Raw genomic sequence first — 14,115 nt, 5'->3', positions numbered from 1 at the left:
AAGCCCCATGTATTGGCTTGTGAGTGTTTCCCCTCCCCACAGTTCTGCTGTCAAAGCCACTGTGAGTCAGAGGAAGCCAAAGCAGTGAAATCCCAGCTTTTATTCACCCATGCACATGACTGAGTCAAACGGATGGCTGCTGGTACCTGCTGCAGTGGAAAGAGGTTTCGATCCACCTCCTCCTGTTTTCTCTTTTCTTTAAGACTCTCTGCTTTCTTTCTCGCCTCCTCTTTCCTGTGGGATATGAAGAAGAGTGACAGGTTTGATCTGGCAGCTCTTTTGTCTACAAGCAGCACTCATAAACAGTCACAGATGAACACAAACGCAGACACATTCAAAGGGCTATTTGAATAATAGCCTTTGCACTTCAATTGTGGAGGTGCTGTTTTTAAGATTGCTTTGGCCCTGTGTGTCTAAAGCCAATGGATACTGGAATTAGATTGAGTGCTTGACATCAGTCAGCATTAAAACACATTTTAAAACTCAGCAGATCACATTACATCTCGTTCTAATAAAGTAAATTCCTCATGTTAAGCAGTTTAAGATTACCACCACTGCCTGCTGTGATTTTGTGTGAATGTTTGTATTTTAGCGGTGTATTCCTGAAATGTGCAGCAAAGACCATGTGTAAGATTTGCCCGTCTCCTTCTTGAACTCGGTAATCTGTCTATTTAAGCCTAAGTTAAAGAGACAGGAGTTTAAAAAAAGAAAAGAAAAAAGAAATAGCATTGCCTGGAGTGGAAGGAGCAAAAGAAAGCAACAGAATGTTTGGGCTTTGACACAGCCTGCTAGAAAACAGTGTAATCCCATTTATATGTATTTATAATATATCACAAACCTTTCAGTGAACTCCATATAATGACAATGGTGGCTTGTGTTCCATGGGTTGCGTATGCCCGCAGGAAAACCTAAAATCAAAGAGACAGTCAAAGGAAGGCTGACAGGTTTGAATAGGATGTGATGTGGTTTACTCTTTATGTGGTAAACTCTCTACCACAATGCTCAAAATGCAGTGTGAGGTAAGCTTAGGCTAAATCTAAAAAATCTAACACCCTAAATATGGACCCTTAAGACTGTTATGACACGTTTAACAGTCATCATAATCTTAAATCCTTGAAAGTTTTTAATATTTAGATTTTTAAAAAGTGTATGAATATTTATATGTACTTATGCATCAGTGGTGTAGTCCTAAAAAAATAGGTGGTGTACTATTATCCACCCAATCCAAATTTTAAAAGTAGGCAAAGAAACGACGAAAGTCAATGTATCTTTGATTCATTTGATTTATTTATATATATATATATATATATATATATATATATATATATATATATATATATATATATATATATATATATATATATATATATATATATATATATATATAAACGCACACACACACACACTGCACAGCTGTGGTTTGCTGACTAACTAAAAAACGAGTTCAGGAGCGTGATTCTGCCGCCGTTTTTATATAAAATTTAAAGGGGACTGAGGCGGTCATTTAGCAGTGTACAGGTAATCGCAAAAGTGTTAGGGGGGCTGAATGGAAATATAGGAGGGCTAAAGCAACACCCATGCTGTTTTACATCTTACTTGAACATTTCAGCAAGACATCATTCAGCTGATTTGTTGTGATCTTCGAAAACTCAAATACTCAATGTACAAAAATTTGGGAAATCACCAAAACAAGTGATTATACCGAGAGAATGATCCTCAGAAGTCGTCATACCCAAACAGCTTGTGAAAAAAAGTAGGCATACTGAGTATATGTGCGTATAGCAAGGACTACACCACTGTTATGCATGTAGCATATCACATTTGCGCCAAATTACGAATTACCGCTTATGTGAGGTGTTTGTAATTCAGCGTCTATGGGGCTAAGAGTAAAGTTGACATTATTCTCTCCTCTTGCTGTTGTCATCAGTCTTACACTGTTTTCCCCTTTTTTCTGAAAGTCTTGATAACACCATTGTGGCATTTTTCTTTTATTATTTCAGCAAATAGGATTCAAAGAAAATTATTTGTTGTACACTCACTTTCACTGTGCTCTAAATTTACCCAACTACGATGACTTCTGCTTCTGAGAAACCTGGAAATAATAAAAGGGTCTACAGAAAATATGCTATTAAGTTTTTTTTTTTAAAAAAAATATAGGTTGAAGAACACCATCAAGGCAATTGTTAGAGAAAGTGCAACAGAAAACTAAGATATTTAAAAAATAATTATTATTATTTCACTAGGCGGCCATAATTGAAATACCTCTCGAGCAGTGTGTCACGTCAAATTCTCCAAAATTGCTTGCCGAGCTTACGATTGCATTTCATATTAGGAATCACCAATAAAATTAAACAACAGCTGTTCTAAATGTTTGAATCACACTAAATCTGCAGAAACTAATGCCTGATCCGAGCCCCTCCCCCGGAGAATCCTCAGCCTATAGTGATTGATGACTGGCTCCTGTACTGGGAGGCAGGGCTTCATTCACCATATTGGCTGGTACACTTTCCCCCATTCAAAACTATAGAAGTGACATGTGTATTCTATAGACTTTGATATATATGCATATAAATTGCACTTTGGATTGGGACAAAGTCAGCTTTATGGTCACATTATATTAGAATTATTTAAATCATTGTAAAGCAACTTTAAAAAAAGACTTTAAAAAGGTAGACATTATAATTTGGGGTTAATTTTATTTTTTATTTTAAGTGAAATTAAGATTTCACTAGAAAACATGCAATTTTCTTTGTGTTTCTTTGTGGTCTGGAGATAGGAGTTTTGTACATGAAAACAAAGCTTTTTAAATACACTGTTCAGAGTGTATAAAAACCCCTTTAACCCAAAAATCCACAATTGTTGAATTTTGCAGATAAGACTACATGTGTACATGCAATATTAGTATTTTTAACGCTTCTTGAATGTAAGAAACAACAACTTTCAGCTGTTTAAGTTGCTAATTTGAAATAGATTTGGTAGATTATCAAGAAGATTTTAAGATTTCAGGTTTTCCCCATTTTTCTAGAGTTCACACTTAGCTGATGATTGGTATTATGACGTGTTTGGCATGCCCTGAGCTCAGAAGATCCTCGAGCACGTGGCTACCTCCCTTTTGCAGGGCGAGAGGGGAGTTTGAACTTGAAATCTTAAGAATTCCCCTGCTGTTTGTAGCTAATGAACAATTGGGGAAGAGATAACTACTTACTAGAAGCATGTCTATGGTGCCAATTTGGATTAGTCAATTAGCTTAAGTTGCATGTTTTTGGATGGTGGTAGGAAACTGGGGGACCCGGGGCAAAGCCAAGCGAGCACAGAGAGAACGTGTAAACTCCTCACAGAAAAGTTGACTGGCTTGGTAAGGACTAGAACCAGTGAGGTTCTTGCTGTGGAGGGGGGGGATTCTTTAAAATGTGGATGACTGTGGTATGGTACTTTGGTTAACTTTGGTGACTAATGAGCCGAGTTCAGACTGCATAATTTTAGCCCCTGTTTAAACTTGCCGACAGGCTTTGAGAAAACGAATGCCTGAGACCACAGGCACATCGGTGCTCGTTTATGTGAGCAACAATCACACAGTGTGAACTATCAAAGATGCGATCTGAGAGAATCGCAGTTGAGTCACCAACACCAGTAAGATATTTGGCATGCTAAATATCTGGAGCTGTCGGCGATTCAAATCATGCCATGTGAACGTGTTCTGATTGAAAATAACATCAGTGATGACAGCTGAGAGAGCAACATCCACTAGTAGGGGTATCAGGGCAGGGTTAGTAGGGCAGCAGAAGGTTGGGGAGAAAGTAAAAGGGCTTCTTTTGGTCTATTTGGACCCAAGAAATGGAGGAAAATCTAGTGGAAATTTGTCAGGAGCACTCGTCTCTCTTTGACGTGTCATCTGAGCAATACCGCAACTGGGAAAAAAGTTTGAGAGAAATTGCTAATTCCCTTCAAAACCCAGGTGAGCAAAATAAGTAGATTTTCTACTCCACTAAAGGCTTCTTTCTCATTATTCAGTTAATAGCAAAAGATGAATTGGCAAATGCGGGACCAGCCATGATCAATCATAAGCATGTGATCCTCTCGAAATTAGTTTTTAAATAAACTTCACAAAGGGGTAGTTCACCCAAAAATGAACATTTGCTCACCATATACTCACACTTTAATGAACTTTAAACTTTCTTTCTTCTGTTGAACACAAAACAAGATATTCTGTTTGGGTTGTTTGGGGAAAAAAGCAGCCATTGACGTTTATTTTTTTCATTTTGCTATCAATGGCTGCTTTTTTCCTAAACATCCCAAACAGAATATCTTGTTTTTGTGTTCAACAGATGAAAGAAACTCAAATCGATTTTGAACAAGTGGAGGATAAATAAATGGTGACAAAATTTACAGGGTTTTTTGGATGAACATTCTCTTTAAGTAGACAAGATTTACTTTTGCATGACTTTGATGGTGGATGGCTTCGTATCATGTTTGTTTTGGCTGCTCTGGAGTTTGATAGCATGGCAGGAGAACACAAGGAAAGTTGTCAGATGTTTTAGAGTTTTTGAGAAATTTTAAAACCAAAATAGCTGTTCTTATTACTCATATGGACCTTGAATGACTAACTGGTTAATTTACAAATCACATTTCGCATTAGCATACTTTTACACAAAAGTATTGTTACGTTAATGCTACAATATTTCTTAAAGCAGCAGATCTATTGGCACACTACAGAAAAATACAGTCAATGCAGCAGCATCTCTACTTTTTGGGGATTTATTTACTCCTTAAAACCAGTTCAAGCAACTCTAGACTGAAATAGTGGAGGATGGAAGACAGGAGTACTGCTAAATAAAAAGTAGTGGGCATATCGATTTTTGGCAGGGATGTGTCTGTGAGTGTGTGTGTGTGTGTGTGTGTGTGTGTGTGTGTGTGTGTGTGTGTGTGTGTGTGTGTGTGTGTGTGTGTGTGTGTGTGTGTGTGTGTGTAGGGATACACTGGATATAGGTAGCTGGCGTGATGAGACTTCATGGTGGAAGTGCTCCTTGTGGGTTGATAGTGAGTTGAGGAGACACTTAGTGCTGCTACTCCAGAACCTCTGTGTGGGTGAAGGTTGTGTGTATGTGTATATGTGTGTGGAGGGTGGGTGGATGGGATGGTGTGATTTCAAAAGTATGTTTATATTCTCCATCTTGTTCTAAGGTGAAAATGTGTGCAAAAGACGATCTACTAAATTTGTAGAAATGTGTAGGGCAGGGCTATTTAATTGGCGACCCGCGGGCCGAACCTGGCCCCCGAGGCAATTTGTTATGGCCCTTCAAATAGTGTGACCAAGATCAAAAATAAATTTAGTTCAGTCGAAAAACGGCCGCTATAGTTATGAAGTGACGTGTGTCTGTTCAATACAGGATGAGTTGCAGTTAAAGGCTGCGCAGAGCATAAGTCACCATAAGCGAGTGGCGCGAGCAGCCGAAAACATTTGGATATGTTTGTAGAAAAGGCCTTTTGTTCTATGCATTGATATCGTCAATAGGGATGCAACAATTAGCTGATTTCACTATTAACTGCACTTTAATTCGTCACAGTTAATTAATCGTAAAGGCTTCTCTAAGCTACCATGCTTATTACTGCTGCAATTAACCAAATTTATGCCAAGCTGCCAACTGTGCGCTAGTATAAAGTTCCAAGTATGTACACCGAGGCTAATACGCACACACACCGGATTAACTATAGCAGCGGCCGTTCCCATTTCACATCTTTTCCGCTTGCAAGTTTATTATTTCTAATGTAAGAATATATGAAGAGTTCAGATGCAAAAGCAGTAGAAAACATCTCTATTGTGTAGTTTCAAAATACAATATATTAACATTTTAATGTAGAAAAAGCCAACGTGGGTGTCTTAAAGAGCAAAAATACAGCATATGGGCTCTTATATGCAGTTGTGTTATCACTCATATAGCAAGTCCAGCCTGATCTCACGAGAAAACATAAGTATTTTATGTTTTGTCAGTTTAGTGGCTAATTTAGTTGTATGAAATTGTACGATTTTAAAAAAGAGGCGTGGCACCTAACCCCACCCCTAAACCCAACCGTCATTGGGGATGAGCAAATCGTATTAAATTGTACGAATTAGATCATACGAATTCATACGATTTAGCCACTAAATCAAAAAGTTACGAATTCCCGTGAGATTGTGTTGGCAAGTCATATCTCTCCGACCCTTCGTTTGGGATACTTTTCATGAAAGCCCCCATGACAAACGAATTGAATAGTCCTGGTGTAGGGTCAAAAAAGTTTTACATCATCACCGACAAAGGCAAATTCCTCTGAACAATTAAATAACAGTGAACACTCACTTTGGAGTTTTCTAATTGTTGATGTGTTCATTTTTCATCCTGTAATCATTACAAGCAGTCGATGGATCAATCAGCCTTACCAGTTACTGGATCAATCCAACATTAAAGCTGTAATCAAGTCAACTGATAATTCAATAGATCTGAACAGTGATTCGGGCTGAATTCTAAATACCATCACTGGGACAAAAACGACTGCTAGACGGCTTGAAAAAAATCAGACGTGTTTTTAGAGTTTGATCTATGATGGTCATCTTATGGTGAAATTTTCTTCAGTGGTTTTTTAAGATGTGTTTGAAAGAGAAAATACAAGAGAAGGAGAGAATGAGCAATAAGAGTGAGATGGAGAGAATAATGGGGTAAGAGAGAGATAGAGAAATGTCATACTGTGTCTGTATGAGCACTATTAAATTGTTCCGCTTGGGCGCACTGGATGTAGGAGTGATAGGCCTTGTCCAGCCTTCCCTGCAAACAGTTACATCTCACCTAGCAACTCTGTAATTCAGCACACGATTTAAAAATAAATATTCACCTTTCCTGCCATATTAGGTTCAGTTTACTGATCAGTTGATATGGGATTTGGATTCAGATCTGTTATTCAGCTGTATACAAATTCAGACAGATGACAAAATTCTCATTTTGCCAATTGTGAATTACTAGAATTCACAAAAGTGATTTGATATGCATAGAATGCACATTAAATGCATTGCGTTCATTTTAATATTTCAAATAACGTTTGTAAAAATTAAATGAGAAAATATGGGGGAAATGATGTTCCCCCATCATTCAGTATATATTAATCTAAAAAATTAAAGAACATACTAATTCAGAGACAAAAAGTTAAAAAAATAATAATAATAAATCAAAGAGAAATGTAGCAAAAAGTATTTAAAGTTTGATTATATAAACTGTTGCTATACTGAATTATACTGTAGTGGGTGTCTTCTGACAGTCATAAATCTTAATTTTTACACACTGTATTGTACTACATGTAAAGTGTGCATTTACATACATATGTGTATGTAAATGACTATAGTCTATAGAATAGTAATGTAATTGTAAATAGAAAGTAGTTTGGCCATTTTTATAACACTAAAACAGGCTCACTGGAGGATAGGATGAGGCAAGGATAAAAACTTAATAGCTGGATAATTTTTACATTTAGAAATGATTTTTTTCCCCACACATTGATTTTAAGATTTTTTATTTTCTTTTATACATTTTATAAAAATATATTACCATATGAAAATAAAATTGCTATAATAATTGCTATGACAATAATTCGTTTTCTAAACTAGCAATACTTTTTTATTATTTTTTTATTTAGCAAAAAATAAACATGACACATTGTAATGCACTGTACATAAAGTACGTATATGTATGTAAATGGCTATAGATCTGGGGTGCCCAAACTTTTTCTTTTGAAGGGCCAAAAATTAAACTTGATTGAGGGTGGTGGGCCAGAGGTAAATATACTAAACTGTACAGTTTTACTAATTTACTCATTTGTATAATTCATTATATAATTTATTTTAATTTAATTAATACTATAATTTATAACATTTAAAATACTTTAATTGTATTAATAATTATACATTTCTGTACATTTTATAATGAACATCTTACAATAAAAAAACATGAACAATTCGATTTATAACACTAAAAGATACACTTTGCCTTGATTCATTTGCTGATGTCTTCAGCAATGTCGGCTGTCCATTAAGTAACTCATTCTTTCTTTTCGGCTTATTCCCTTTATTAATCCGACGTTGCCACAGCGGAATGAACTGCCAACTTATCCAGCATGTTTTACGCAGCAGATGCCCTTTCTGCAACCCATCTCTGGGTCCATACACACTCTATACACACTCATTGACACACATACACTACGGATAATTTAACCAACCAATTCACCTGTACCGCATGTTTTCGTACTGTGGGGGAAACCGGAGCACCCGGAGGAAACCCACTCGAACGCAGGGAGAGCATGCAAACTCCACACAGAAACGCCAACTGACCCAGCCGAGGCTTGAACCAGCGACCTTCTTGCTGTGAGGCGACAGCACTACCTAGTGCACCACTGCGTCGCCCCCATTAAATGACTGTATTTTATAATTTTTTTTTATCTGATTCATTCACAAGATTTAATTGAAACATTTCATTTCAGTTTGCTCAGTTAGTTAAAAAACAAATGTTTTGTTAAATTAGAAATGCCAATCTCTGTTAAAGGCATTCCCGCCAAAATTCTCTTCGCAGATGGGATGGAGGGCTAAATCAAAGGTTACCGTGTACTAACTTTGACCCGCAGGCCCTAGTTTGGGCATCTCTGCTATAAATTATATTTACAATATTTAACTCGATTATCAAATATATTCAATGATGGAGTATAAATCAAAAAATAAAGCAATACAAAGAAAATAATGAGGGCAACATGGTGGCTCAGTGGTTAGCACTGTCGCCTTATAGCAAGAAGGTCACAGATTCGAATGCTAGCTAAGCCAGTTGACATTTCTGTGTGGAGTTTGCATGTTCTCCCCTTGTTGCCATAGATTTTCTCTGGGTGCTCCAGTTTCCCCTACAGTTCAAAGACATGTGCTACAAGTGAATTGAATAAACTAAATTGGCCGTACTGTGTGAATGAGTGTGTATGGAGTTTCCTAGTACTGGGTTGCAGCTGGAAGGGCATCTGCTGTGGTGACCCCTAATGAATAAAGGGACTAAGCGAAGGAAAATGATTGAATGAATGAATGAATGAATGAATGAATGAATGAGAGAAAATGATGATTGTGAAGTTGCTATCAAGTAACCTTATAAGTCCTAATGCACTTTTGCTGTATTTAGATACTGGAACAGCTTCTCCAGTTTTATGTAGTTTAAACATGGAATTTGATTCCATGTGGGAGCTTTTTGATGCCCCACTGAGTGTTTTAAGTAATGGCCTATTTATAGAGGGTTGTTGGTTTACATCCCATGAGGCTGTTCTCCAGCTGTAGGGCCCTTTAGAGACACTCTCAGCCTAAAGAGCTCCAGCAAGACCTCAGCAGTGAGAGTAGATGATATGGAGACTTGGAGGAGAAAGGACATCCGCCAATAGCTGAATGTAAGAGTGCTTCCCTTCCACTTTGTATTCAGAGCGACATTAAACCGAAGGCAATCTGCGCATGCGAAACCTACCCTTCACACTGGAGTTTCCTTCACGTCTTCAGTTTTCGAAATCATCAGTTTTTATTTCACTCACTCTTTGTAAAGATAGTCTTTATCTTAAACCACCGCACAGTGCTTTGTAGGCATTTTTCTAATCTCAGCCCAGCCTCCTCTTCTGCCGCGTCTGTGTTTTATGTCACTGTTCTGATCACTCATGCTTGTCAAAATTCCCAATTCACTGCCAGCCACAAACGCTCTTGCCGAGAGAGGTCTACTTCGCGTACACTAAACAGCATGAATCTGTCCCTCAATTTCAATGTATTCCGCAGTTTTGTTTGTCATTATGATTCGTTTTTACACCGCAGAAGAATTGCAAATATACATGCTGACATTCTTCTTTCAATTTCCTTTTTCCATTTCTGCCTCCATTTCCAGATGATCTGTTCTGCAGGATGATTGTTCCTGCTGTAATTTGCCTTGAATATTGGAGGGCATGCAGTCTAAAATTGACGTTTTTGATTTTGTCTGTGTAAATTGGACAAAGATGGCTTCTGTAGTGATGATTATGATGACGATGTTTTTACTGTCTCTCACCAGTCTCGTCAGACACCGGAGGGTGAGTTCCTGCCATTGGATCAGTGTGAACTGGACGTGGGTTTTGGGACGGGTGCAGATCAGCTCTTCCTAGTCTCTCCCCTCACCATCTGCCACGAGATCAATCCCAAGAGCCCCTTCTTCGACCTGTCCCAGCGTTCGCTCATGAATGAGCAGTTTGAGATTGTCGTCATCTTGGAGGGCATTGTAGAGACAACGGGTGAGTAGTGCGTCTACACTCCACTCTCCAGTCCTTGATAAAATCAGTGAGTCTACATTATTATGGATGTATTTACAAACATAATTTTCTCTGGTTTGGTCGATCTATGATGAAACAGGATGGTCATTTTTATAACACTAAAAAGCAGTGTGGATGATACTGTGAAGCAAAGGATAAGCTGATTCATTTTTTTTACTTTAAGCAATTATATTTTTCCCCACACTGATTTCCAGAGGTGTTTTTATTTTTTACATTTATATGGCAAGAAAAGAAAGAAATCGTGACTTGATGAAGATCTTGTCTAATTAAATTGTCTTTTGAGAGCTAAAGTGGCAGTGTGCTGATTTTATTTACTTACATTTATATGCACACATTTTATTATTGCAATCCAGGCTTTTTGGAACTATGTGCCCAGGGATACATTTTTTACAAGTGAGAAATAAGTACCGGGGGATATGTCTTCTTGCAGTTTTTGTTTTCACAAATCCACTAGAGGCCGCTGTGTACATTTTTGGCAATCTCAAATACGTTACTGGAGCACGTTTTGCTATTTCTCATAAATACATGTTATTTCTTTTCCAGCGGCTGCTGTGTACATTTCTGCTAATCTTAACGTCCTTCTTGCATGCTTCTGTGAGAGAAGCTGGTTGACTTATCGTTGTGTTTAATATATTAGCCTGATTTTGACTGACCCACCAACCCCCTTCCCTGAAGTATCGATGACTTATGGAACACTGTTTCTGGGTCCAAGCCACTACTCATTTAAATTGAGAAAATACTTTTTTATGGGCACTTTTTAGTCATATTACACATTAAAGTGAATTTTATAAAAACATTTCTGGCCATCGGATATTAGGCATGGATATATAAATATATATATATATATATATATATATATATATATATATATATATATATATATATATATATATATTGCAATCGTGATTTTCGAAAGTATTACAGTGCTTTGTAAATGTTTATTATTAAAATTTGATGGTTTCGCGTGACATCACACCTAACAAGCGAATAGTGTTTTCAAGAGCAAACTAGAAGAGAAAAGGAATTGAGGCCACATGCTGTCACCATGATGTCACACAGCCTTTATAATAAATAATAATAATAATTACTTACATTTATATAGCACTTTTCTGGGCACTCAAAGCACTTTACACATAGAGGGAATCTCCTCATCCCCCATAGTGTGCAGCATCCACCTGGATGACGTGACAGCAGCCATATTGCACCAGACCACACACTGACTGATTGGTGGAGAGGAGACAGAGTGATAAAGCCAATTATGATATGTGGAGAGTTAGGAGGCCATGATGGACAGAGGCCAGTGGGCAAATTTGGCCAGGATGCCGGGGTTAAACCCCTACTCTTTTTCGAAGGACATTCTGGGATTTTTAATGACCACAGAGAGTCTGGACCAGTCACTAGACTGAGGCATTAGGACCCACACAGACTGCAGGTTGGGCACCCCCTGCTGGCCTCACACCACTTCTGGCAGCAACCTAGCTTTCTCATGTGGTCTCCAATCCAGGTACTGACCGGGTGCAGCCCTGCTTAGCTTCAGTGGGCGACCATCTGAGCTAGCTGCCGGCTTTTATTGGGTTTTGATTTACCTGCTTTCTGGAACCATCCTTCACTAGATTCAATCCCTGGTCTGCTCTGCTCTGCACTGCCCTGTAGTGTTTGATTTACACACAAAATGCAGCCATATGTACCCACAAGCACATAATTTTAGATGACAAATCCACTTGAGGGTGCTATCTACATTTTTGCAAATCTTAAATACGTTGCTTAGGGAATGTTTTGTTAAATAATTTCAGAGCACACGTTCTTCTTTTGCACATTAATGAAAAGGGACTTACAGACTGACTGACCTTTCCTAAACCCAACTTGCAAACAAATCATTTTACCTTGATTTTACTTTGCTTTTATCTGTTTTGTGGAATCGTTCTTTACTGGACTCAAACCCGAGAACTCTGTGGAATAAATACAAAACTGTACAAGTGAGATACTGAGAAAACCAACATAGGCTCATTCTGAAAACGTAGCCATATATACATTTTTGGAGATCGTGAATTATGTAGCCGGAAGTATGTATGGCTGCATTTAATTTTATAATGAACGCTACGGGAAGGTATGACGCCATTCATTTTCCTGCTTACCAGCTGACCACTTACCTCCGTATGGAGAGTTTTTCCGGCTGTTACCAGTTTGTCCAGTTAGCTCGCCGTGTATGTCATTGGACTTGAGACACAGAGGGGAGCTAAAAAATAAAATAAACAAGTAAATAACCAGGGGCAAATGTGGTAAAAATCATATGAGGGCTTTTCTTTTTCTGAATTGCTTTTTAAATTAGTCGGCTGGGTTTAGGGAAGTGGGTTGATGGGTTAATCTGTGCTTTTAAAAATACTATTGGTTGGGTTTAGGGAAGGGGAAGGGTTGGTCAGTCGATCGGTCAGTCAGTCAAACAGTCGACAGCGGCCACTGGTAAATTTACGAGAGAACAGCAGGCGCGAATGCCACTTGCGAGAAAATTTTGAGATCTCAAAAAGCATACACAGCGGCCTCTCGTGGATTCGCAAAAACAAAAACTGATAAAAATGGCACCTCCTGAGACTATTTGGCCTTCTCTAGAAATGTATATAGAGGTAGGTTTCAGAATGAGTCAGAGTTGGAGAAAACTGACCACGCCAGAGAAGTTCTCCATATGGAGATAATACCTATCCATCTGGATAGGTATTCATTTGGTGTTGTTTAATGAACGCAAATGAATCCTTTATTCGTCAATAATGTATCCCTGTAAATACTATTAGCGTGAAAGGGAATAAAATTCCTTCAAAACTCTAAAAACTTACCTCAAAACTGAAGAGGTATATTTTTGCAGTTTCACAAAAGGCTAAAGCACATATTTCAAATTAGCCTATGCTTATAAAGGGATACTTTAGTTATGAAACAAAAATGTTCAATATACAATTAGTAAATGAATGATTGATTCATTCAAAACTGCTGATTCATTCATCAAAACAAAATTTACCGGCTCCATACAAAATCACATAGGACCCATTTTTAAATAAATAGCTACTTAGCAACTTCCAAACATCACTTTTGTTTGTTGAAAAGAGATCATAATTTCACATTTCTGAACAGACAACTTGACAAAATAACAAGTAATGTACTAATAAGTGAAGTATCACAAACTAATTTCAAGAGGAGCACGTGATATGATCGACTACAGCTGATCCTTATGGCTAATCATCAGCTAGCCTATCGGATCATTCCAAAATGACTATAAATATCCTGCCTAAAATTCATTCCCTATCTTCGTTCTGGCAACTCCCCCCTCTATCCTTCCCTTCTCCCTCCTCCTCAATCCTATGATCGGGCGACACGGTGGCTCAGTGGCTGGCGCTGCTGCCTTGCAACGGGAGGGCCAGTGGTTCAAGTTCTAATTGAGCCAGTCGGCAGAGTTTGCATGTTCTCCCCGTGTTCGCGTGGGTTTTCCCCGCGTACTCCGGTTTCCTCCCACAGTCTAAAAACATGTACATAAGCGAATTGTAATAACAGTCACAAGCACTTAACGCATATTGAATCAATTAGAACCACCATATTAGCCAAAGTTAGGTAAAAAATATTTAGAACTAGAGGGCTCTCGAGAAATACCTGGCCTCGTATCCCTCCTAATGCTCATTGACCAGGCGGGAACCTTGGGCTTATCTATCTCCGAGCTCAGGGTTCTCTCCCGGGACAGCATGTCAAATCTGCTATCATAGTCGAGCATTATCTAAGTGTGAACTCTTGAAATGTAGTTTTAAT

The 14,115-nt window shown here is 38.1% G+C and overlaps 1 protein-coding gene across 1 annotated transcript in view; it reads left to right on the top strand.

Annotated features, from left to right (window-relative positions):
- Positions 1–14,115, top strand: part of kcnj19a (potassium inwardly rectifying channel subfamily J member 19a) — a 73,472-nt gene that overhangs the window by 47,383 nt on the left and 11,974 nt on the right. Inside the window, exon 2 of the mRNA XM_056454033.1 lies at positions 10,074–10,290. Within this exon, the coding sequence (XP_056310008.1) occupies positions 10,074–10,290 (217 nt within the window). The remainder of the gene's footprint in view (positions 1–10,073; positions 10,291–14,115) is intronic.

Source organism: Danio aesculapii, chromosome 3 (assembly GCF_903798145.1).
Source record: "Danio aesculapii chromosome 3, fDanAes4.1, whole genome shotgun sequence".
NCBI classification, from domain to species: domain Eukaryota; kingdom Metazoa; phylum Chordata; class Actinopteri; order Cypriniformes; family Danionidae; genus Danio; species Danio aesculapii.
This window is presented reverse-complemented; position numbering and strand designations above follow the sequence as displayed.